General features: G+C 42.5%; 3 protein-coding genes across 8 annotated transcripts; 1 reads left to right on the top strand and 2 right to left on the bottom strand.

The window, feature by feature from the left end:
* The first annotated feature begins 1,353 nt into the window (after positions 1–1,353).
* LOC121713285 (odorant receptor 131-2-like) lies at positions 1,354–2,421 on the top strand. Its single transcript, XM_042097796.1, has one exon. It carries the CDS (start codon positions 1,354–1,356, stop codon positions 2,248–2,250), a length of 897 nt encoding a protein of 298 aa, XP_041953730.1. The 3' UTR covers positions 2,251–2,421.
* A 578-nt stretch (positions 2,422–2,999) lies between these two features.
* Positions 3,000–18,745, bottom strand: LOC121712953 (embryonic polyadenylate-binding protein-like). 6 transcript variants are annotated; one of them, XM_042097100.1, is made up of 18 exons: positions 18,618–18,745; positions 17,482–17,706; positions 17,109–17,302; positions 16,790–16,905; positions 15,938–16,039; positions 15,566–15,705; positions 15,217–15,311; positions 14,577–14,714; positions 14,247–14,258; positions 14,020–14,115; positions 11,917–12,180; positions 9,807–9,888; positions 9,563–9,673; positions 6,354–6,493; positions 5,492–5,600; positions 4,901–5,031; positions 4,421–4,481; positions 3,001–3,207 (listed from the first exon to the last, which is right to left on the bottom strand). In XM_042097100.1, exons 2-17 carry the CDS (start codon positions 17,669–17,671, stop codon positions 4,422–4,424), a joined length of 1,980 nt encoding a protein of 659 aa, XP_041953034.1. In that variant the 5' UTR covers positions 17,672–17,706; positions 18,618–18,745; the 3' UTR covers positions 3,001–3,207; position 4,421. The 6 variants fall into 6 exon arrangements, with proteins under 6 accessions (XP_041953036.1, XP_041953034.1, XP_041953038.1 ...); XM_042097098.1 differs by having other exon boundaries at positions 3,003–3,207; positions 18,549–18,701; XM_042097102.1 differs by lacking the exon at positions 15,938–16,039 and having other exon boundaries at positions 3,000–3,207; positions 18,549–18,701.
* An 875-nt stretch (positions 18,746–19,620) lies between these two features.
* LOC121712956 (14-3-3 protein beta/alpha-1-like) lies at positions 19,621–23,369 on the bottom strand. The gene is made up of 6 exons (XM_042097107.1): positions 23,227–23,369; positions 21,602–21,903; positions 21,240–21,363; positions 20,945–21,108; positions 20,735–20,830; positions 19,621–20,336 (listed from the first exon to the last, which is right to left on the bottom strand). The coding sequence occupies exons 2-6, from the start codon at positions 21,893–21,895 to the stop codon at positions 20,280–20,282; spliced, it is 735 nt and encodes a 244-aa protein (XP_041953041.1). The 5' UTR covers positions 21,896–21,903; positions 23,227–23,369; the 3' UTR covers positions 19,621–20,279.
* Between the last annotated feature and the right edge of the window lie 19 nt (positions 23,370–23,388).

Here is a 23,388-nt window from a genome sequence, read left to right as displayed (position 1 = left end):
TATTAGAATCAGAATTGTATGCTTTCTCTTTTTTATTACAGTATTAAACTTTTAATAACAAATGTTTAATCCCCACTAGGACATTTTTGACATATATAATAATGTCAAATGTTACAACTTGAATACCTCTATTAATGCATAATACATTGCGGCAGCAAACCCTGGTGTTGAACTTATACCGGGAGCAAAGTGCCATCATACATACAAAATTTGGCAGAGGAGACTGGCTGACTGAAAAATACCATCACCACCACACAAATTACTTTTTGTTTTGAATAGCCAGGTCAAATTTGAGTGTGCTGACAGGGCAAAGCCCTACGGCTCCCTCGTGTGGTCAGTTATTCAGGATTTCACAATAACGTCCTGTTACCAGACTGCTTTAGCCTATCAGTTTTATAATTCAACACCAAATATCTTGTGGAGTGTGCTACATGGCACTATCAGCATGACTATTTATGAACAGTGGTGTAACTCCTTGTGAGGACTCTGATGGTCACTGAATTACATAGCATAATGAACTATTTGTACTTAGACAACACCTGGTTTCAAATTTAACAAGGAAAAGCTTGTTAAATTGCAAATTTAACATGGAAAAGCTCCTTGGGTAACAACTTTAAAGACTGTTTTATAAATGATCTCATTTTATTTTGAAAAGGAAAAACATTTTAAAGGGCTCTGGAGGTGTTTTTAACCATTGCACTTTTCTGTAACAAAATATATTACATTTCAGTGTAACTTGATCTCAAAGATTTTCAGCCACTTTCCATCTCAAATGGAAATCAGCATTGCACAAATGTACACGTACACGCTATACATTACTCAGAAAGTGGGGCTGAGGGGGGTGGGATCTTATTGAACCTTGTTAGTGAGCCCATTATAAAACTTCTGGATTCTTATTTCAGCTTTTCTCTTCAACCACATTTAAAAGATGGACTAAACGTTCAGATAAGGTGACTATTAACTGTTTCCAAACTATGTAAAGCATGAAATGAAGTCATTATGTGCATGAGGTAGTTATCTTCTCAGAGGCACAGTTGGTCCCCAGCTTCATCTTTCAACAGACCATTTCTCTCTCAACATTACACCTCAGGGAACTTCTGTGACTGTGTGCCCCCTATCTTTCAAGGTATTTAAGTCCAGCGACACAAACTCAGGGTCTACATCACTGTAAGAGCAGGAGTGCAAGACATCATGCGTCAGTTACAGTGACTCCACACACTTCAGCAGAGTGCCCAGAACACCCAACTGTTTGTTTTTTTCCCCCACAGGCTGAAGATCATCTTGAGATTAGATATCTTAAAACGACTGCCTAGCATCATGTTAAGTGGCTGAAGTCTTGCTGCTGCAGACGACATGCAGAACACCAGCTCCAACACCACACAGAGGCAGAAGTTGGACACCTTTGAAGAGGTGCTGACCAAAAATCTGACGGTGGTGCTGTGTGGGCTCTTCATCTTCTACTTTAATGGGGCGCTTGTGCGTGTCTACTTTAGCGTACCCTCCCTCAGGCAGGAGGCCCGCTACGTGCTCTACGTCCATCTGGTGCTAAACGACATGTTGCTGGTGAAGACATCCGTTCTGCTGCATGTGCTTACCTACGCGCCGGGTTTGATCAGTGTGCCTCTCTGCTACATCCTGGTGATCACCGCCACCGCTAGCTTCCAGATCACTCCAGTCATTCTGGCCGGCATGGCGGTGGAGCGCTTTGTGGCAGTGTGCCTGCCCCTCCACCACGGCCGCCTCTGCACGACCAGCCGAGCGCAGGTCTTCAACGCGGCGACGTGGTGTGCAGGAATCACGCCGAGCCTGGTCAGCCTGATCTTATCCCTGAAACAACGCCCCCTGCAATTCCACACGTCTGACATCCTGTGCTACAACAGTAGCGTCTTCGGGCCAGTCTATCAGGTGATCACAGCGGGCAACGGCATCTTCATGGCCGTCGTGTGGGTGACGCTATTCTACACGTATGTGCACGTGCTCTGGACGGCCCGAGCTGCCAGTTCGAAGGGGCAACACCAAAAGGCCCAGCACACCATACTGCTGCACGCTGCCCAACTGCTGCTCTACATGGTGGCCTACCTGGGTCCTGTGATCGACAGCCTCATCACCGTGTTCCCTCTGTGGCGCACCAAGGTACTCTTTGGCCAGTTCCTGGTGTTAAACCTGCTGCCCCGGGTGCTGAGCCCCCTCATCTACGGCCTCAGGGACCAGGCCTTCAGGAAGCATATGAAAGGCGCGCTGCTCTGCTGAAGGGGCACTAGCAGCAGAAAAGTCCAAATCTAGCAGAGACACAATTGGTCCAGTGCCATTTACTGCCCCTGATGTAATTATGTACAAAAGTGTTGTTACAAGCACGACTGGATCTGTTACAAGTGGGTGCAAACAGACAGTTTGACAGCTCTGTCTGTCTGTCTGTGTGTGTGTGTGTGTGTGTGTACGCTCTTGCATCTGCTAAGGCGATCTTCTGCACATTCAGAGTAAAGTGTGTTAAGACAATCATTACATTCTCAGTGTAATTTCATGGCTAAACAGATAAGATGTATGTGGGGCAGGACACCTAAATCACAACATAGTTCTCCAACTTGTGGCTGAAAATGTGCTTTCAGAGAAGCAGAAGAACTGCCTCAACTAGAAACTTAACAAGTGCTGATGGAATTTCAAAACCCAACAGCTATGGAAACTACACGAAAATGATGAACGTATTTAAAATGTTAGTCACATGCCTGTAAATTGCAGTCAGATTAGTGAAACTAACACTTCCCAAGACCTGTGCATTTTTACCTTAGCTGCCTTTGTGCAATGTCTATCATCTCTTTGCACGCACACACACCACTCTATTTAGCATGTAAATCAATCATTGATGATACTGATAATGGCTTTACCACAGGAAACATTTTTTGAATTAAATGAGGTTTCCCCTACTCTCATACCTTGAGAAAAAAAAGCACCAGGACAATTGTGATATGCCTAGATTTTAATGCACAACAAGTAACACACATTTTTAATTTCTAACATTTTTTTTTTTTTTTAACAAAAGTACAACATATGCAACAAACTGAAACTGCATGATGGCAATAGAATAGCCAAATGATGTCAGTTCACAATTATAGAATTGTATATATATTTTTTAAATTTTTCTTTTTTTTTTTTAAATCATTTTACATTACTTTTGTGCCCTTTCAGTAAAGTCTTGCTGTTGTGTCTTTCCTGTAAATATAATATATACCAACATCACCAAACCGACACCTTACATGTACAGTACCCTCCAGAATTATTGGCACCTATGCTAAAGAATCCCATAAAGTTGGAGAATACAAAGGAAGGGATTTTTTACATTCCTAGGTTCACACTTGTGCATTTTCCTCTTTGACTCACTACACTGTTTTCCTATGGAGTTTAGATCAGGGGACTGAGATGGCAATGTCTGAAGCTTGATTTTGTGTTCAGCAAACCATATTTGTTTAGATCTGGACGTTTGTGACCTGATGAATGATCCAATCATGACCAACTTTTAGTGTCTTGGCAGAGATTGACAGGTTTCCTTTGAAAATGTTCAGGTTTTTCTTGGTGTTCATGATACCATGCACCTTAATTAGGTTCCCAAGGCCTTTGGGAATAAAAACATGGGTCTTTGTCCAAGCATGTTTGTCACATTTCCAGATTATAAGAACCTTTTAATCATTGTTTTAACTGTAAATATAGGTATTTTCAACAAAGTATCTAGTTTTACACATTCTCTGACTTACAAATGTCAAATGTACAAATTTCTTTTTATTGACATTTAGTGTATTCTCTTGTCTTTCCAATGTTGAAAAATGACTAGAGGATTTAGCCTCTGTGTGACTATTTTCATACCATAGTGAAAAAGAAAGTCATAAACTATGTCTGAAAGTTCACAGACACTCTGATTAACTTAAATAAATTGAAATTAGATATGAAAATGTGTCTGTTAGGTTTTGTAAATAAGATTTTTCAGGGAGTGCCAATAATAGTGAGCAACGTTTTTTAGTTAAAAATATTTATTTAGTTTTTCCTTTTTCTCAAAATAAATTTGCATCCCTTCAGGGTTGGATTTTTCCCATTTTTTTTTCCATTGTGAGATTACAATAAATCACCAACAGATTATTTTTTATACCAGTTTTTAGTCATCTTTAGCAGAGGTGCCAATAATTCTGGAGGGTACAGTATGCATATATAAACTCCATAACATTACCAATTAAGCCCTAGTTACCAGTGAAAAGATGCACACTGAATAAAGGAACATACACTAAGAACCCGTTGGTTGGATATTTGGTTTAAAGAGTGCTGGGATAAGATTCATCTGTGACATCAGTGGAATCTAAAGTGAACTCAGGGAAGAGGGAGGGATGGAGGGAAGGAGGGATGGAGGGAGGGAGATGAAGAAGGGGGGGGTACTCACTTCATTTAGTTGCAAGTTCTTTAGCTTGGTGAGCCTGAAGCACAGCAACAGCCTCCTCAACCTGCAGGTCAAAACCACCCAAAGACATTCAGTCAGTTCCTGAGCTAGAGTGAATGAGCTGAACTGATATGACGGGCTGAATAGGCTTATACAGAACAGATGACAGTCAATGAGAATGATGAATCCCCATCCTCAACTATTAGTGTAGTTTCACAATCAGGGAGAGTACTTTGTTTCACAAGGCCTAAATCCTCTTGAAACATTATTTATGTTTTTGGTTTAATCTAAATCCCATCCCATATGCATATGCCCATTATGCTGAAAACAAAATTATAATAACTTCACTTTATCTGAACTATGCTTTAAAAAGTGTAAATTAAAGTTCTTTGCAACACTGGATATATACTGCATAGTGGATAAATGAGCGGTAGCTGGTCTCCGTAGAGGATCAAAAATAAGTCGGCTGCAGAAGCGCGTTACCTTGGAGTGCAGAGACTCGGGAGACTCCAACATGTGGAGCAGCTCGGAGTTGTCAATCTCCAGCAGCATGCCAGTGATCTTCCCGGCCAGGCTGGGGTGCAGGGCGTAGATCAGGGGGTACAGACGCTCACCTGGACAGTCGGATGGACACAGATACAAACAAATAAAACACCAAAAGGTTCTTAGGGGGTAACATTTACATTTATTCATTTGGCAGATGCCTTTATCCATGGCCACTTACAAAAATGAAAATTTTGAGAAGTGAAGAATGAGAAGATTTCACCAGTTACGTTTCGAGCCTCACGTTCTTCCTCAGTTACAAAACATCAATCAGTACTATTACCAGAGGATGAGAGTGCAGACGTTGTAAGTACTAATCAAAGTGTAGCCAAAGGTGACAGTGGTAGAAAAAGGGAGGTAGAAATAAAAAGAAGAAATAAATGGAAGTGCATCCTAAGTGCATGGGAAGCGTGTTGGGTTGAAGTGTTAGGAGAATAAGTACCCCCAGAGGAGTTTGGACACATGCACACGCACGCACACACACGCACACACAAGCGCACGCACACGCACACACACTTAGTGAACACTCACCCAGCAGCTGTTTCTGCTCCATGAGTGGAGCTGATGCCAGCATAGAGGCTGTGAGAGGCTCCTGTCCCCTCACATGAACCGCTGGCTCCACCACTGGGCCGCTTGCAACCTAGACACCAGCAAACACTTCAGTAACAGCCAAAGCGCCAAACACAGTTTCATATCATAATCAACTATGTCTACCGTTTAAAACAATGGGAATGTTACAAAAATGTTTTTCAATGAGATAAAATAGTCCTTTTTCACAGCAGTAGTTAAAACAACCTTGTCTTTCAAATGCATCGAGCAAGCAGCATCATATGCATTTTACCACTTTGCTGCCATCTAAAGGCCTCAGCACATAGGCGTCGACATGAATGCGGTTTGTTTTCAATACAAGTTCAATACAAGTATTAATCTCTATTAGTTCCCTTGTACCGTGCCAGAGCACGATTGTTCCCCCTCCCCTCTCCCCCACTCTCATAGCTGACAGTCGAACATGGTTTGGTTTCACCTCCTATACCTTCTCCTTTCTGGTGGTTATTATGGGGGAAGAACAGGTCTCACTTTACTTTTTACAGAATATACGTTCCTCAACGTAGTGAAAAAAGATCTGACCCAAATAGTCTCAAATTAGTCGCATCATTGACATCATGTTTGAGATCCGTGCTGGGGCATGGCTAGCGATCACACTACATGGGCACCAGGCCCAAGTCTCACTGAACCGTGCCCGAGACCACCGCTTCAAGCAGGCACAGGCCCCGGTATGGAGCGAACACACTGATCAAATGAATTGGACTTTGGGGGTCACGCGTACTCGGGCACGGTATGAATGGCATAGTGTGAGTATAACACTGAGCATGTCTGGACTGTGTGGGCGTACCTGCTGGCCCACAGGGGGCGAAGGTGCGGGCATCACCTGTTGGACGTTGCGGACTCCACTGGAGTATTTGTACTGGCTGACCCCACGACTCACACCGCCAGTGACTGCTCGTCTTCCTGCAGTCTGGGTACCGATGTTGGCTGCCGGGAGATCACAACACTCTCTTTACACATTTATAGCTTTTAATGTTTTTAATTCATGCTCCCTTTAATACTGTCTCTCTCTCTCTCACACACACACACACACACACACAGACACACACACACACACACACACACACAAGACAAGACAAAATCATTGCAAAACCCTTGCAAATAAATTGCTGCAAGTTGCTGTTTGAAGGAATTGCAATTCGCCTCGTTGCAAATATTTGGTCTGAGACGGACTAGATAGAGATCCACTGTACAACTCCGCTCAATGAGGTAAGAGTTGGTAGCTCGGAGTCAGAATCTAAAAGAGGAGTATGATTCATAAAGTGCCAATTACTGCAGGGCTTGCAGCTGAGTCACTGGACATTTACGTCCAAGCGGCTCTGCACTGATGTGAATATCTTACAATGAATATCTTACAATGAGAGTGTTGTCGTGAAGCCTTTACACTGCAAAAGATCCCAGTGGAAACAGTATGTTATGTTCATTTGGACTATTTGAGTAATAGAAAGGAAAGGAAGACAAATGTCCATAGACACCGTTTTAATTTTGATATTACCAACTGATCACTGGTTCCAGAGCAAGCAGCTCACTGAGAGCTCATCATACTTTCTAGGGCTGCACGATTTGGGAAAAATATCCAATGGCGATTTTTCTGACAGATATTTCAACTGCGATTGTGATACGATTTCTGAATGTCAATGAATTAGAATGTCACATAAGCACAGCACCCTGACTGACTGAAGCACACCAATCAGAATTTCTGTGCCTCTTTAAACGCCCTACGCACACGCACCAACCAGAAGTGGCATAACCAATGAAGATGAAAATAATATAAAAGTCAGAAATGTAACGATTTGTTGTAGCTTTTGCGATTGAGTAATTGCGTTGGTTCATATTGCGATTATGATCGCAATCATGCAGCCCTAATAATTCCCCAACCCGACTACACACGTAGGCTGAGACAAACACAAAAACAACCCAGTAGACCTTGGAAGTTCGCCTGCAAAAAAGCTGCCATCTTTGCTGCCATCCATTAGTAGATGGGAGTATGGGAAAATAACATGGGGTGCACCTGTGTAATGTCTGTGCATGTCCACAATCGATTACGTTCCTCAAATGGAGAACACATCCATGTTCCCTCGCGTCTCATGGCCACTATGTAGTCCTTGTTCCTGATCGTTAAACTTTTGTTTTCCTTTCCTGTCAGTTAGGAGTTGATGGAGGGAGGGAGGGAGAGAGGGAGAGATGTGGTTCTGTGCGCATGTCTCTCTACATCGGGTTACGTTCAGTTCAAGTCAGAAGTTGGTCCGTCCAGTCCCACATTCACAACACTCCATTATTAGATTAACATTATCAGTTGGCACTGTAAAATGTGTGCTCAATGGCTAGAATTGCGGAACTGGAATGAATCATGCGCTACACCCGCAATCCTGTGCTGAAATTTAGGCCCTGTAGCCTAAACGTTGGCAAACATGCAGGAATTTGATCCTGTTGTTCTCAGGATCTACTGGGAAAGTCCCAAAGATCTACAGGTCGATCGCGATCGACGGGCTGGTGACCCCTGCCCTACACACTTTTGTCATCTGACTGCGAGTGGGTTTTGTGATCTTCGAGAGCTAACTTGCAGTGCAACTCGGTTAACTCCAGGATTTCATTAGATGGGCAAAGATGGCAGCTTTGGGTCATTTTTGTAAACAAACTTCAGAGGTCTCTGACCCAGCAGTGAATGACAAATCATGCAAACCTCCAGCTCACCCCTGAACACCTCCACACAAGGCCTGTGCATTTTTGTGTGTCTTTTCCATAAAGAATCGCATGCAGCCCAAAAACTCCAAGAGCATGGTTCCCACCCTTAAGGCAACATTCAGTTTAATCATTTTTTAAAGCAGTATAAGAGGCACTGATTAGTTTCAGAAATGTTATCAATACCAACTACAAAGTACCGTAAATAAAATTTGCAGTTCATGAAAGTAAGGCTGCAACAATAGAGTACTCAAGTGTGACGTCACGCTGTCCTGGCAACCTGATTTTCAGTTCTAAACAAACCAAATTAACAAGGGTAAATCTTATGCCACACAAACGTTTTATGGAAAAAAAACGTGGGCTGATGATCATGATGTGTGTGTGTGTGTGTGTGTGTGTGTGTGTGTGTGTGTGTGTGTGTTTATTGTATGTATTGTTGGGTATGGACACACCCTGATGCTCTTCCACATGTGAAGTTCCTAACAGAAAAATAAAGTTCTTTGAATTGAATTGAAAGGAACGATTTTTTTGCGAAATGATTAGCGAGTTTGCTTTACCAATGATGTAAGTAATATTGAGAATAGAATAGAACTGCTGTCAGTATGGTGCAGTGCTTCGCCCCTACATGCAGGCATCAGTCAGAGTACTCATACCTGCTGATTTTTTTTCAGGTGTGTAAACTTTATCTTTCATACTAGCGCAAACTTTTCCTTTTAATACCCCGGAAAAATACATAAAAGCCTCCACACGTTTCAATCTAGTGATTTTCACCTCGTGAAATTGATTTATTCTCGTTTTAAAAGAAAGAACACAGCGAAGCTGTGAAAATCCGGTTGCCAGGACAACGTGACTTTTTCACTTTAGTACTCTATTAATCGATAAATCGATTAGTTATGGTTGGCGACTATTGAATTAAATCACCTACTATATTGGGAATCGTTCATCCGTTTGTGTAATTTCATAAGGAAACTACCTCAAAATTCTCAGATTTTACTTCCTTATACTTAAATATTTTACGCTTTAACTTCTCTTCTATGACCGTATAGAACTTCTATGACTAAATAGATTTGGCCTGTGGACTAAACAAGGCACTTGAAGACAAATTCTTGGGCTTTGAGAAACACTCAAGAAATTTTTTCACTATTTTATCGATAAACAACTACTCGATTAATTTGAGAAAACTATCGACATATCAATCAACTATCAAAATAATCGTAAGTTGCAGCCCTGCATGAAAGTGGGAAAAGTGCTTAGGAATAAGTGGGAGGAGCGTGCTCAAAACCAACCCCCTCCGTCCCCACACACATGGCATACCCATCCTTAGCATGTTTTTGGGAACACGTGGGGCCTGTGTGGAGGCCTGCTGGACACTGCTGATTGGGGTGGAGGCCCGGCGGGTCGTCACGTACTGAGCAGAGTACAGCGCTAATGTAGCCAACCAGACAAAAGCTTGTTAGACCGAGGCACTCTGGGATAGATGGTCCAACTGAGCTGCACCAGAGCCACTTCCCCACACCAACAAAACAGGAGGCGTGAACCTACAAGCTGACATACTAACCCTGTGGTCTGGGAGGCTGAGTGGTCCATCTTGGGCCAAAGCGGACATTAGAACCTGGATTGTATGGATGACGGCCTGGAGGCTGTAACGAAACAAGACTTTACATCACCATTAACATCACACATGTATTAGTGTTGTCACGATACCAAAATTATGACTTCGATACAATACCTGCCATAAATATCACGATGCTCGATACTAAAACGATACTACGGCGAAATCCTAAGACATCTGGAGAAGAAAGGACTCATACCTCCTCCAAGTGTATTGAGTCATTTGTGTTGAATTTGGTGCACTTTTGTAGTGTTTCTGTGATTAAGTCCTTTATTGTTTGTTACAGTTAATTTACATTGTGTTGTGTTTTGGCAATAAAATAGCTTTAAATAGCCAAACTAGGCTAGATCAAGGTCAGTGTTAAAATTACTGCATGCAAATCACTGAATGCTATGCAGAGGGGCCTACACCATTACCTGTTGCAATATATCTGTGTGCATTCCTACATTACGTCTATTTCTTTGATAACATGATTTGCTAGCACATACTGTAACAATACGCCGCTATTATTATTAGGACTCAACATGCTGCAGTGGTATTATATGCTGTGGGCTTTAATTAGCGCATTTCGGGTAGCCTATCCTACATCTGGGCAATAATTATTGAACAAATTGCAGTCTACATGCCATGAGAAATATTACCAGTAGTAGGCTACTGATCGAACATGAAATAGATCGTTTACAAGTTATGGTAATGTTATTCTGGCGTGAACATTGCGCTTTCATCACGTTAGCACCCTATGATTACAGCTCGTTATGTCTCGTCAAAATTCATTGATGAAGGAAGGTTCGCTTTATCCCAGAGAGCCATACTCGTTTCACTTAGGCTAGACTAAAACATAAGAGAAGAACTTGGCACTAACCATGTAGGCCTAGTCGTGTTTTCTATAGCATATTCGTTAACCTGTCGTTCTTTGAACTCTTTAAAAATGTTGGGATATGTCTGCGAGGTGTTTAGCCAAGTTCCATGCGTAGCCTACTGCTTTTAAATGACTTTGTGTACCTTGCCTTAATTCGCGATGTATCCGAAATAGTTGCAAATTTCACTACACTTTTTGTTTTATCCACAAGGCCTAGAACAACTGTCGGCAAAGAACTATGTTGACGTTGGCTGCGCACTCACTCACTCAGAGCTGCCTGCTTGACACGCCCACTTGCCTAGATGCGTGCAAGGAGCAGTGAGAGCAGCAGTTCATCACACAGAACGTTATTATTTTAATAAAGTATCGATTCTAAAAACGTCTGAAATCGTATAGTTTTTTGCGTGAAGGCATCGCGATACCTTTTTAGTATCGATACACCGTGCAACACTAACATGTATACAAACACTTATCACACCCTGACACAGAATTACATTTCTACTCCTGCACCTCCTCCTGCTACTACTTTACCAAATTTCCCTCACGGGATCAAAAGAGTATACTTATACTGTTACACCTCCTCATACTACTACTGCTACTCCTCCTTCCACTACCACTACTCCTCCTCTTTCTACTACCACTACTCCTCCTCCTCCTTCCACTACCACTACTCCTCCTCTTCCTCCTGCTACCACTACTCCTCCTCCTGCTGCTACGCTTCCTCCTCCTCCTTCTGCTGCTACGCTTCCTCCTCCTCCAACTGCTGCTACGCTTCCTCCTCCTCCTCCTGCTGCTACGCTTCCTCCTCCTCCTTCTGCTGCTACGCTTCCTCCTCCTCCAACTGCTGCTACGCTTCCTCCTCCTCCAACTGCTGCTACGCTTCCTCCTCCTCCAACTGCTGCTACGCTTCCTCCTCCTCCAACTGCTGCTACGCTTCCTCCTCCTCCAACTGCTGCTACGCTTCCTCCTCCTACTACTACTCCTCCTCTTCCTCTTTCTCTTCCTCCCTATTCTACTGCTACTACTACTTCTCCTCCTCCTCCTCTTACTGCTACTCTTCCTCCTCCTCCCCCTACTCCTCTTCCTACTGCTACTCTTCCTCCTCCTCTTCCTCCTCTTCCTACTCCTCCTCCTCTTCATCATACTACTGCTGCTGCTCCTCCTACTGCTACTATTCCTCTTCCTCATCCTCCTCACCTGTGGCATGGTGGGGATGTAGTAGGGTGGCTGCTGGTAGTTGGTCACCAGGGTTCCGGGCATGGTCCTGACGCTGGCCAGCCGCTGCATGTACTGGTTGGTGAGGATGGCCTTGCGCTCCTCCTTGCGCTGTGCCAATGCCACATAGAGGGGCTTGGTGCTGATGATACGCCCATTCATCTCCGTGACGGCGCGAGTGGCCTCCTCTGGAGAGGTGAAGCAAACAAAGCCGAAGCCCTTACTGTGGCTGCCGTCAGTCATCACCTGAACCAGGAGAGGGGACATGGAAAGGCAGTCAGAAATGAAAAGCCACACACTGATGCAGACATGAAAACTTGTAGAACTACTATCTTCTGTATAAATTGGCTTCTAGAGTTCTAGACTTGCTGAATACAGGGTTTTCCCAATGACGATCTTTGATAGCCCAGAAAAGTACCAAAATGATTAACTGACTACTTACTTAATTAATTAACTACTGCTGTTTCCTAAGTGTATATAAATAAATTATTGTCAACTCTATTTTGCATTTCAACTATACAGTGCCACTGCCTATGGCATCAGTCATCACTATAAAACACTGCTAATGAAAACTCTGGCCAGACAAATACCAACCAACTTCAGCAATGGGTCAACAGTTGGCCTTTGCTAATTTGGGTCAACAGTTGGGTCAGTGTGCACCATCAGTTTGTATTTGTTATTTTTTGTTAATCACTAAGTTGCCGCTTGCAACTCTGTCCCAATGGATAATCTTGTTACCACTATGATTTTTATATCCATGTCATACTCCTAGACAGAAAGTGAAAATCGCAATTGCAATATCGGTCAGAAAAATCACAATTAGATATTTTCCACAAATCATGCAGCCTTGTGTTTGTTGGATTGATTGTTCGAGTTCTACATGTCTCTAGGCAGTGTAGAACTGACAGTTGTTTTTTTAAAGACCACAACCAATAACTGCCAACTTAAGAATGTTGGGGTTGGTTGGGCATTGTCTGGGCAGTGTGCCAGCACCTTAAAGGAGCGATTTGTAGGATTGTTACCGAACGTTCTGTAGGCCAAAATCAAATCACTGGTGAACGTTCTCAAGACTACCAGACGCGATATTTAGCTGAAGTTAGCGATGCAGATGAAGTTTAGCCTAGGCTACCTGTCGTGGAGAAATATGTCCAGCTCTGCGTCAGACTTAATATTCTTCATTTGATGAAGACGTTGCCATCTCAGGAAGCTCCTCCGATGTCCACTTAATTTGTTTCTTGCCTGCCTCTCGTAGGCGTTCATGACTACAACTGCAAGTTGACCTTTGCCAATTTGGCAACACAAATAGGAGGACACGCCAGCCCATTATTAATACGCTATTCTAGAATTAATCGTTCAAAACACAAACGAAAATTCCAAGAGATTCCGCCCCGTAACTCATTTTTTTCATGGGTTTTACGGGTTGTAGTAATGTTGTCAAATAAGCCATTACTTCAATTCATCGTGTTTCCTTACTCTCTGACAACATATGGTGATCATTTTTGGAATGCTTACAATTTATATTCCATTTCCATTTCCTACACACTGGTCCTTTAAAAGTAATTCCAAAAAGCTGGAAGCTGGAGCTGGAAGTTGGTTCTCTGAACTTTCTAAAAACGGCAACCAACAACTTACAACTTCAGTATGTTGGCATTTGTTGGGGCAGGATGCAAATGCCTTAAAAGGAGCTTGCACACTGCTCCAACAAACACCAACAAACTCCAACATTCTTAAGTTGGCAGCTGTTGGTGGTAGTCTTTAGAATGTTCATAAAACCAACTGTAATGTCAAACTCTTAACGACTCCATCCAACAAACGGCAACAAACAAAGACGGCCGGCCCACACTGACCCAACTGTTGGTATTTGTTGGAGTTCGTTGGCGTTTGTTGGAGCAGTGTGCAAGCTCCTTAAGGGCCACAGGTGGAAACACAGGGGTCAAGGTGGGTTACCCAAGTGGCACAGCGTGATCTCAGTTTTTTGGGCGCAGCTACCAGACGAGCTACAGTATTTCAGTCTGTTGCTCAACTACTTGCTCAACTAGCTATGTCACCAAACTGAGCCTGAGCTTTTCCAGTGTACAGGTTTACCTTGGCGCTGGTAATGGTGCCATAGGGAGCAAACTCCTTCCTCAGTCGTTCGTCATTGATGCTATCATCCAGGTTCTTTACATAAAGGTTAACCCCCTAAAAAATACATTTACAGTCAGTTAAGGATAGATAGGCGAGAGTGAGTGACCAATTATTACTTGTATATTTACTTGTGCATTACTTAAACATTTACATTAAATAAACTTGTCAACAATGTGTACACTTACCAAACATTTCTCCTATTCATTGTATTTCCAATTGAAAAAAAACAAACACTTCACTATTAGAACTATCCTCAACTGCAGCACAAATTATACATACACATACAGATACAGTGTACAATCACCTTATAGCAAGACAAGTTAATGTTAGTGAATATTGATTTCAGTGTATCTTAACGTTTGCAGGAAGCTTCATTTTTACTGTCCTTGATGTGCTGACTAGTGTAAAGCAGACTTCAGGCTCAATAAATGTATGTGTGTGAGTGTAGAGAGAGAGACAGAGAGACAGACAGGCAGAGAGAGAGAGCGAGAGAGAAGGAAAGAGTGTTTTGACACCTGATAGCGGTGCATGCGGTCCATCTTGATCTGTTCAAACTTGCGTTTGAGCTCCCCCTGCCGCTCCACCCTCTTCTGAGCACGGCCAACGTACAGGATCCTCCCATTCAGCTCCTTCCCGTTCATCGCATCCACAGCCTGCTCAAACAACCAACCACACTCACATGTTCTGCCAATACCATTTTCATACAAGGCCATACCAACTCACCCCCCTCTGTCAGAAAACACTCACTATGTGCACAGCCTGCTGCTGGAGGACAAAAAGGCTCTCCCATTACAACCAACAGAAAAAAATGGAACCAGAATGGTGCGTTTGATTTCGGATTATTTCAAACAGACGTTATAGTCATGATTATTTATTTAGAGACAGTCATGAGTGGCAGCTTGGTTCATACAACACTTAATAAAAAAAGGTTTGGGGAAAACACAACAAAAGTTTTTATTTCGACGGTGACTAAAAGTAAAGCAATCATTGCTTTACTCATCAAACATTATAGAGGCGAGCACCAAACAGAGTGGACAGAACACCAACAGGACACCAACAGGACACCTGACAGGACACCTGACAGGACACCTGACAGGACAGGATACCAAATGCAGAAAGGAAAAGGACAGCACAGGATACCAAATGTGTTTGCACCTTCTGAGCGTCCTCGTGATTCTCATAGTTCACAAAGCCAAAGCCACGAGAGCTCCCGCGCTCATCGCGCATCACCCTAACACTCAGCGTCTTGCCTGTAAAACACATGCCGTCTTCAATGACTGAGTCTGACACACACACAAACACATCAGATATGACTGGAGTAGTATGGACATTTACTTTTCTGACTAAAATCGCAAGATAAAAATAAGTAATAAGTACAGAAAATGGGGCTGTTGTTGAATTGATCTGGAATGACTTTCAGCAATACGTTAAAAAAAATGAACTATGGGCTGCCCTGTCACACACACAGGAGCTCAAAGAATCCTCTCTGTATGTCTGAACTTACCAAACTCTGAAAAGATGTTTTCAAGTTGCTTGTCGTCATAGGTTTCACCAAAGTTCTTGATGTAAACATTAGTGAAGACCATAGCCTTTGCTCCACACTCTGCCTCACGTTCTTTTCTGGATTTAAAATGACCTACAAAACTGTACGTACACCACAGATATCAATGAAAGGATCAGAAAATGTAATCAGGGTTCCCAAACATATCAATATCATTACCTCTGCACTGAAGTCCAGAAAGAACAACAGAACATGCAACTTTGACCTATTTCTTTTTTCAGTCCTATGATCTTGAAATCTTTCAGTCCATGTTCTTCCTTGAGCATGTTTCACGAGGACAACTGGTAAGAACACTTCATCTACCTGTTCACTGACCTAATTGCCGACAGCTGACAATTTTTCCACAGGGATTGGAGCTTTGGGTTTGCAATGCTTGGATCTGCACTGAATGTCTCCATTTCTTTACCTGCCTCTTGTCTGAGCATAAAAAACAATTCACAAATGGTGGTTATGGTTATTATTCTCAACGTGTTTTTATTGCTCTTTCTATACGATCCCTTAAAGCGTAACTCTCGCCAAAATGCAACCTATCACTCAACCCTCAACCCTTTAGATCATACTATGATTGCATCAAAATCGCTATTTTTAAAACGCTAAGAAGGCACAACACAACACAAAACTCGGTGTACACAAAAAAATGTTCTCAATGCTCGAGTTCATGTGTAGAGACCCTGGTGATACTTTGAGCAAAGTTTCATGTTGTGTCAAGCCTTCTTAGTGTTTTAAAAAATAGCGTTTTTGACGCGATCATAGTATGATTGCATCAAAGTAGTAGTGCCCCTAGCACTCCCATTCAAATGGGCATTTGACCCGAAAACGACAATATGGTCAATCTTAAAAGTGGCGCTTCCGACCTAACTATGCTTTTAAACAAAAGTTTGACTCGGGTACATTCACAAAAAGACCCTAGGTTGTATTTTGGCGAGAGTTACGCTTTAACATTAACTTCCTAATCTTAGATTGGATTCCTTTAACTTTCAAAAGAAAACCCTACACTTTATCTTACTTTAGGCCTCAGCACACCATATTCCTGATTTATATCTGCTTAGGCCCATCATATCATGTGGCAGCCATATTTTCATTTTCTTCAAGCATTTATTACCACAGTGAACAAGACCACTGAAAAAAACATGAATGCCCTTGGCTAAGGGGTAGAGTGACACATACACTTTACGATCATTCAGCAGCATGCCATTCATGGTCTCAATGGCACGGTTGGCAGCCTCTTGTGTCTCAAAGTGCACAAAGCCATAGCCTTTGGAACCACGCTCATCACACACAACCTGAAATGCCAAAACAGCTTTAGAGATCCTTTGCACAATTTTGTCAGAGGACATTGACAGATTACTGTTAAGCTTGACACATTTACCTTCTACTTCTACTGTATATTCATTAGACACTCAATCTGTCCTCCAGTTTTGACAAGAACAACAAAACAAAATGTAATGCTATAATTTCATTTCATATATTTTGCTGGCAAAATTACCTTGCAGGACAGAATATTTCCAAACGCAGAGAAGGTGTCATAAAGTGCCTTGTTGTCAATGGACTCATCCATGTTCTTGATGAAGATATTCCCAACGCCAGACTTCCTTAGACCAGGATCCCGCTGTGACCACATGATTCTCATTGGTCGACCCTTGAGGACCTCATAGTTCATTGTGTCAAGAGCGCATTCCGCTAAATGAAGATATTTTTTACATTTCATATTTTTTTTAATGAAAAATTATTTTACACTAGCATGATCAATCATTTGCCATCCAACAAAATTAGATACTGATAAGCCACAGTGGTCTTAAAAGAATTCAACACAAAATACTGTGTCTGAACGAGAAGAGAACTATTAAATTAGAACTCACCATCTGCAGGCTGCTGAAAGTTAACATAAGCATACCCCAAAGATCTGCGAGTAATGACATCACGGCATACACGGATAGACATAATGGGTCCAGCAGGTGAAAACTTCTGGTACAGCATAGACTCAGTAACATCAGGATGAAGATCCCCCACATAGAGCGAGGCTAGGGGATAAGCTTGTCCAGTGTTCATGTTCTTAACCCTTGAGTAGATCCTAGAGGAGAGGGCTAAAAATGTAGGGTGATGACCTGTACTTCAGTTGCAAGTGGCATTTATTACCTGACCAATGCACAGATAAATTATTATAAAGTATCTATATAGCTAGTAGCACATCAACAGGCTAGACTACAGTATAGTTATTCCACTAGTACATTTCCAATTCGTTATTTGAGGATGACAAATTAGTGATGGTTGTGCAGAGCCGCCCCCTTCACTGCAAAGCGCTTTGAGTAACGTTACATAGAAAAGCACTAAAAATCTAACCTAGTCTAGCAGTGCAGTTAGCTGTTGCCTGCTTTTTCTACAAACACAATTGGCACCCAAACTTTACGTCAGAGTAAACATTTTCACACCTAGACTCTCTCAAATCGTTGTTCATGCTATATAAAACACAGGCATACTGGTCAGCTAGTACAAATAAGTGAATGGTCATTTATTTATTTATTTTCTACAAAACTAAGCTATCTCTTGCAAGCTGATGAGCTGCTCCATTTAGAGATGATCACTTGGCAAACTTGGCCAAACTTAAAACATAACACATGGCAACTACAATGTCAATAGGTCGATTTTATTTGAATTTGAATTTTCTCAGAGGTCCGTCTACCTCTCCGCTAAACAAGCACACGTTACAACTATACTTTAATAATTTAACAATAAACTTGTTGGAAAGTCAAATGTGTTTGCAACTTGTTGCTCACAAAACTATCATATCAATGCCTTGCGATAAGCGCTTGCTAGCATGTCTAACGTTAGCTTAGCTAGAGAACCCTGAAGTGTGGGAGACGTCTTCAGCAACAACTCAGTGCGAGCTATGTCTTTAAAATAATAATCTTGACCATAAACTACTTACCTCCTTCAACTGTTATACTCAAGAACACAATATGTACCCCCAACTTGAAAAAGCGTTTGTCTGACAAACCTGCGTGTTGTTTTAATTTAAGTATTGCCTGGAAGACCTGACATTTCCCTCCGCGCTTCTGTGTTCTAATTGAATTCCACTCATTTATCAACTCAGCTGATCTTGGGCTTCCGCAAGGGAAAGTAGTCCCCGGGAAATTGAAGTAACAAAATGCTTAAGTCAAGTTTATGTATCTCACTTCAGGTGGCCCAGGGACAGGTCAGCATTCTTGTCTCAATTCAAATAAAAACGTTATATTTGCAGCCCCAAGTCAGTATGAAAGTCCACCAAAGTTGAACTGGAGGCCAGTGGGCTTTTATTCAGTTCCACAATATTGAGCTCATATTAAAAATCTATTAGTCCACAAGACATTAACAACCCAGCACACACACACACACTCTAACCAAGTGATTTTTGCTACCCTTATTTATGGGTTTCATTGAAACACACAGTCACACACAGTCAGGGATGGATTACTGCACGGGCCTACCGGGCCCAGGGGCCACGGAAGCCCAAGCCTTTGCATGGAATCATTGCCTCAATATCAACAAATCAGGATGTAGGCTATGAATCTGATTGAATTTAGTATTGGCCATCCCCAAAATGCACCAGAATACAGGAAATCACATCAAACAAATTTAAAAAAAATTCTGGGGGAGGACCCCCAAACCCCCCCTCCCACATATAGGACAATAAGTGGGGGGGCCTTAATACATCTGGGCCCAGGGGCCCGAAAGTTCATAATCTGCCCATGCACACAGTCCTTGTGATTGAGAATCACATTTTTTTTTTTTATCGTCAGCCAGGTGAGGCGGCTTCACTGAAGATGTTTCAGAACTACAGAAAGAAAATGCTAGAGAGCACATGATGATTACCTTGGCAACCAGCCTGAAGACACCATCATGAGAGATGTCATTAGATGTCAGCTGTCTGGTCCATCTAATAAAAAATATGTGGTGTGTGTATAGACATTTGAATAAAAGTGGTCAACTGGGAGACTAATTAAGACAACAAACAACTGATGTTGGTGAAAATAAACTGCCAGTTTAATAACCATACAATAAAACCTGTAAATACCATGACCAATTACACTAAAAAATATGACCGTAACAAAAAAAGGATGAAAAATGCACAACCAGCTAGGTGGAGAAAAAAAGGGAATTATCAGGAAGGACGATTAGAATTCACAACCCCCAACCCCCTTACACACACACACACTTTTAACACAACCTCTCTTTCACGTGCACATGGAGACTATTGTGTCACCTCTCCCTCCTCATTCACTCACTCATTCACACCAACACACACACACACACACACACACAAACATACACGCACAAAGAATATGGACTCACTACTTAATACAACCACATTTAAATTTCACAAAGAAAATGACTGGCCCTGCTAACATGTGCATGTTCCCCTGTGAGCGCTCCCCTGTACTGTGTTAGTGCACCTCGGGAGGAGCAGGACTGTGGTAAGCTCAGGTACAACTCATGCTGCTAGTCATACAGTAGGGCTGGGGCATTTTGGGATGGGGTGGGAAATGGGGGTAGATGGTAGGGGGCGTGGGAGTGGAAGAAGCCGTTTGTGTGTATTTTTTTCTTAAGATGAAGAGTGTGTGTGTGTGTGTGTGTGTTTGTGTGTGTGCGTGTATATGTGGTCGGACGATAGGCGCTGCCTTTAGTTCTCCCCCTCTCCAGCGTCCGCCTCATCACCCTGGTTTTCTGATGTCCACAGCTAAAGAGAAAAGGGCAGAAGAGCAACAAGGTCAACATTTCCTAGAGAATTATGCAGAGATCCTTTGCCACATGGCAGGCTACCTCGTGTTTCTCATATTCTGCACTATGAACGACATGCTGAGAAGGGAACACAGCTGGGCTGGCCATCTGCACCCCTTGTGTGAGATGTTAGTAACATGACAGCTCCAGGAATGTTTTGCACTGCTCTCCTTCTCAGCAGGTCATGTTACAGAGCCTCATCACCATCTTTCACGCCAACAGTGCTTCATCAAGCTGTCATTGCCGAAGTAACTACACTTGTAAGAGTTTAAGAGCCAAAGGTATTTATTATACCGTAGTGTAATATTTTACTGTCATCAACTTCAACAACAGTAAAAAAATAAAATCAATACGTACGGTCAGGTTGTCCCTTAGTAGTTGCATGATCAAGGTGCTGTCTTTGTAGGAATCCTCATTTAAGGTATCAAGCTCAGCAATTGCTTCATCAAATGCCTGAGATGGAAGAAATGCAGGTGTAAATGAAGCAAAATGCAAAACAGCTTTGATCTTGTTGTATTACAACATATAATTATAATAACACATTGTGGAGCAATAATGGACTCTTACGGCCTTAGCCAGGCTGCAGGCCTGTTCAGGCGAGTTGAGGATCTCGTAGTAGAAGACAGAGAAGTTGAGAGCCAAACCCAGGCGAATGGGGTGTGTAGGCTGCATCTCCTTCTTGCTGATCTCAAACGCCTGCTGATACGCCAGCTGGGAGTTATCCACCGTGGCTGCACAGGAGGACAGCAATCAAAACATGTCATTATTATTTGCCCACAACACTAAATTAAACTGATCTCACTGCTCAATCTCTACGCTGTGCAAAGCACCTACACGCTTGCAACTGACGCGTCTTACTTACCCTTCTTATTATCCCCAGAGGCAACCTCAGACAGGTATCTGTAGTAATCTCCTTTCATTTTCAGGTAGAACACCTTGCTCTCAGCCTGACTAGCATTGGCAATCAGGTATTTGTCCAGAAGGCCCTAGAAAGAGACAAAATGTTAAATGTAAATATCATAGTCAATAAATACGTTAGTAAGTGTGCATGAAAGTAAACTAACGTAAAGTAATAAAAGTAACTTCATTGTAAAATTACCAAACATCTGGACACTGACAAATCAGTGGACACTTTTATCTGGTCTTAATCTCTGGCTTTCATCCACTTTCAAGGACATGAAGCCAAAATCTTCCCCAAAAGACCATGATGGCTCTACTGCTTACCAGCACGTCATTGCAGATGTCCTGCAGCTCGGTCTCGATCTTCTCGCGGTACTCCTTGGCCATCTGCTGCTTCTTCTCATTGCCCTCAGTCTTCTGTTCAATGCTGGAGATGACACGCCAGGAGGAGCGCCGGGCACCCACCACGTTTTTGTACGCCACCGACAGCAAGTTGCGTTCTTCGTTAGACAGCTCAGTGCCCTGCTCTGTCACCGACTTCATGGCGGCCGCCATGTCATCGTAGCGCTCAGCCTGTTCGGCGAGCTTGGCTTTCTGCACCAGGTCACTCTTGTCCATTGTTTACGCTAAATTAGAACACCAAGACACATGGTAAGAGGTTTTTGGGTTGGACAGAGATTGCTATTCAAAATAAGAGAATGAGAATGAGCCCACAGGCAATGACATTTGTAATAGTGGAATAATTAGTTTAATTTGACTTTGACATACATCAGCAGTCTTCTTCACACCCACTACCCTCAATATCCTGATCATGATTCCATGACACTGATGATGCTGAATGTAGATTTTTACAAGTCACTATCGATTGTATTAATAATCTAGATTTGTTACCTTCACATGGGCTGAATAGGACGCGCTTAAATATGATGTCATTAAACATAAGTAACAGTGCGACCCCTACCTCTCTACAATTAATTCATCCGCGCCACCATTCTCTACCTTCCTTCTGAACCTGCCAAGCTGAATGGCGACTCGTGTGTTAGAGGCTTGAGTGGATTTACATCTGAATAGAGGCACATCTGAAGTGACGTTGCCGGGCATGACTTCACATTTACCGACAAAAGCTATATAGGTGTCACTTGCCAGTAAAACCAACCTATAACAATATAAAACGTTATCGTATGTCGTTACATTTCCTTGTTTTATACGTTAAAATCTATTCCGAAAGCTAAACTCGGCTTATCCGATCCATCACTATCACTAGGCCGCTGACATGCTAACGGGAACGACTCCCTTGCGAGCTGACACAAATGATTGCCGTTACTACAATACGTTTACATTTTATAGTTAAGTCCACATATTTACATACCCGTTGATGGTGATTGACACTAGATGAACATGGTTTTGTCATTGGGTGTTCAATATAACGACAAACTGTCGGATTAAAATGAATTCATTAGATTAGCAAGACAGCTAACAAATGTAATAGCCACCTCGAAAGCTAGCGTATTAACATTAGCTACCTAGCTTGCGCTAGCCTACTTGTCAAATCACCGACGGACATGTCCCATTCGCAGAGGTAATACATTTTCAAAATGAATGGGATGTGGCGTCATATTACAATCCCTTGTATTATTTCGGTTTATTGGACAGCAGATTGTGTCGAGTCGGTGCCAGATGCCTTTCATACAATCACCGTACGGCCTTGTCTCGCTATAATGGAAGCGTAGGCTAGTTGAATTAGCGACAATGCTAAGTCCTTGTTCTAACTGTTCCCACTTCCCACCGTTACCCGTTACGTTAGCAAGCTAAGACGACTAGCAGAATGACTAGTTTTAGGTCTTCAAGGGAGGCTTGCGGTAGCGGTCATTACCGTCAAAGAGACTGCTAATAATTATTGTTTAATTAATTTAGAGTGTATCCATTCGTTATTTGTCACGTTAACTTACATTATTAACGGCCTTTCCCCCTGCTTTTATCCGCGAAAGGTATAGTTGGAGTCTACGACCTCCGTCTCGCTCCTCGGCTTGTTCTTCTGGGCAGTACCACTTCCGTTTAATTGACACTTCCGCTTCCTTTCAGTTGTTTCACTGAGCATATGAAAGATGGAT

This window comes from Alosa sapidissima, chromosome 7 (genome assembly GCF_018492685.1).
Source record: "Alosa sapidissima isolate fAloSap1 chromosome 7, fAloSap1.pri, whole genome shotgun sequence".
Taxonomy (NCBI): Eukaryota; Metazoa; Chordata; class Actinopteri; order Clupeiformes; family Clupeidae; genus Alosa; species Alosa sapidissima.
This window is presented reverse-complemented; position numbering and strand designations above follow the sequence as displayed.

Excerpts from the sequence above, each read along its gene's own strand:
- LOC121713285 (XM_042097796.1), top strand. The coding sequence starts at position 1,354 with ATGCAGAACACCAGCTCCAACACCACACAGAGGCAGAAGTTGGACACC.
- LOC121712953 (XM_042097100.1), bottom strand. The coding sequence starts at position 17,671 with ATGAACACTGGACAAGCTTATCCCCTAGCCTCGCTCTATGTGGGGGAT. Across the intron at positions 9,674-9,806 it reads TCAGCCTCCCAGACCACAGG|CGCTGTACTCTGCTCAGTAC; the intron begins GTTAGTATGTCA and ends TGGCTACATTAG. Across the intron at positions 5,032-5,491 it reads GGAGCAGAAACAGCTGCTGG|GTGAGCGTCTGTACCCCCTG; the intron begins GTGAGTGTTCAC and ends CCGACTGTCCAG.
- LOC121712956 (XM_042097107.1), bottom strand. The coding sequence starts at position 21,895 with ATGGACAAGAGTGACCTGGTGCAGAAAGCCAAGCTCGCCGAACAGGCT. Across the intron at positions 21,109-21,239 it reads CTCTGGGGATAATAAGAAGG|CCACGGTGGATAACTCCCAG; the intron begins GTAAGTAAGACG and ends CCTCCTGTGCAG. Across the intron at positions 20,337-20,734 it reads TACTAAGGGACAACCTGACC|CTGTGGACATCAGAAAACCA; the intron begins GTACGTATTGAT and ends TTTTCTCTTTAG.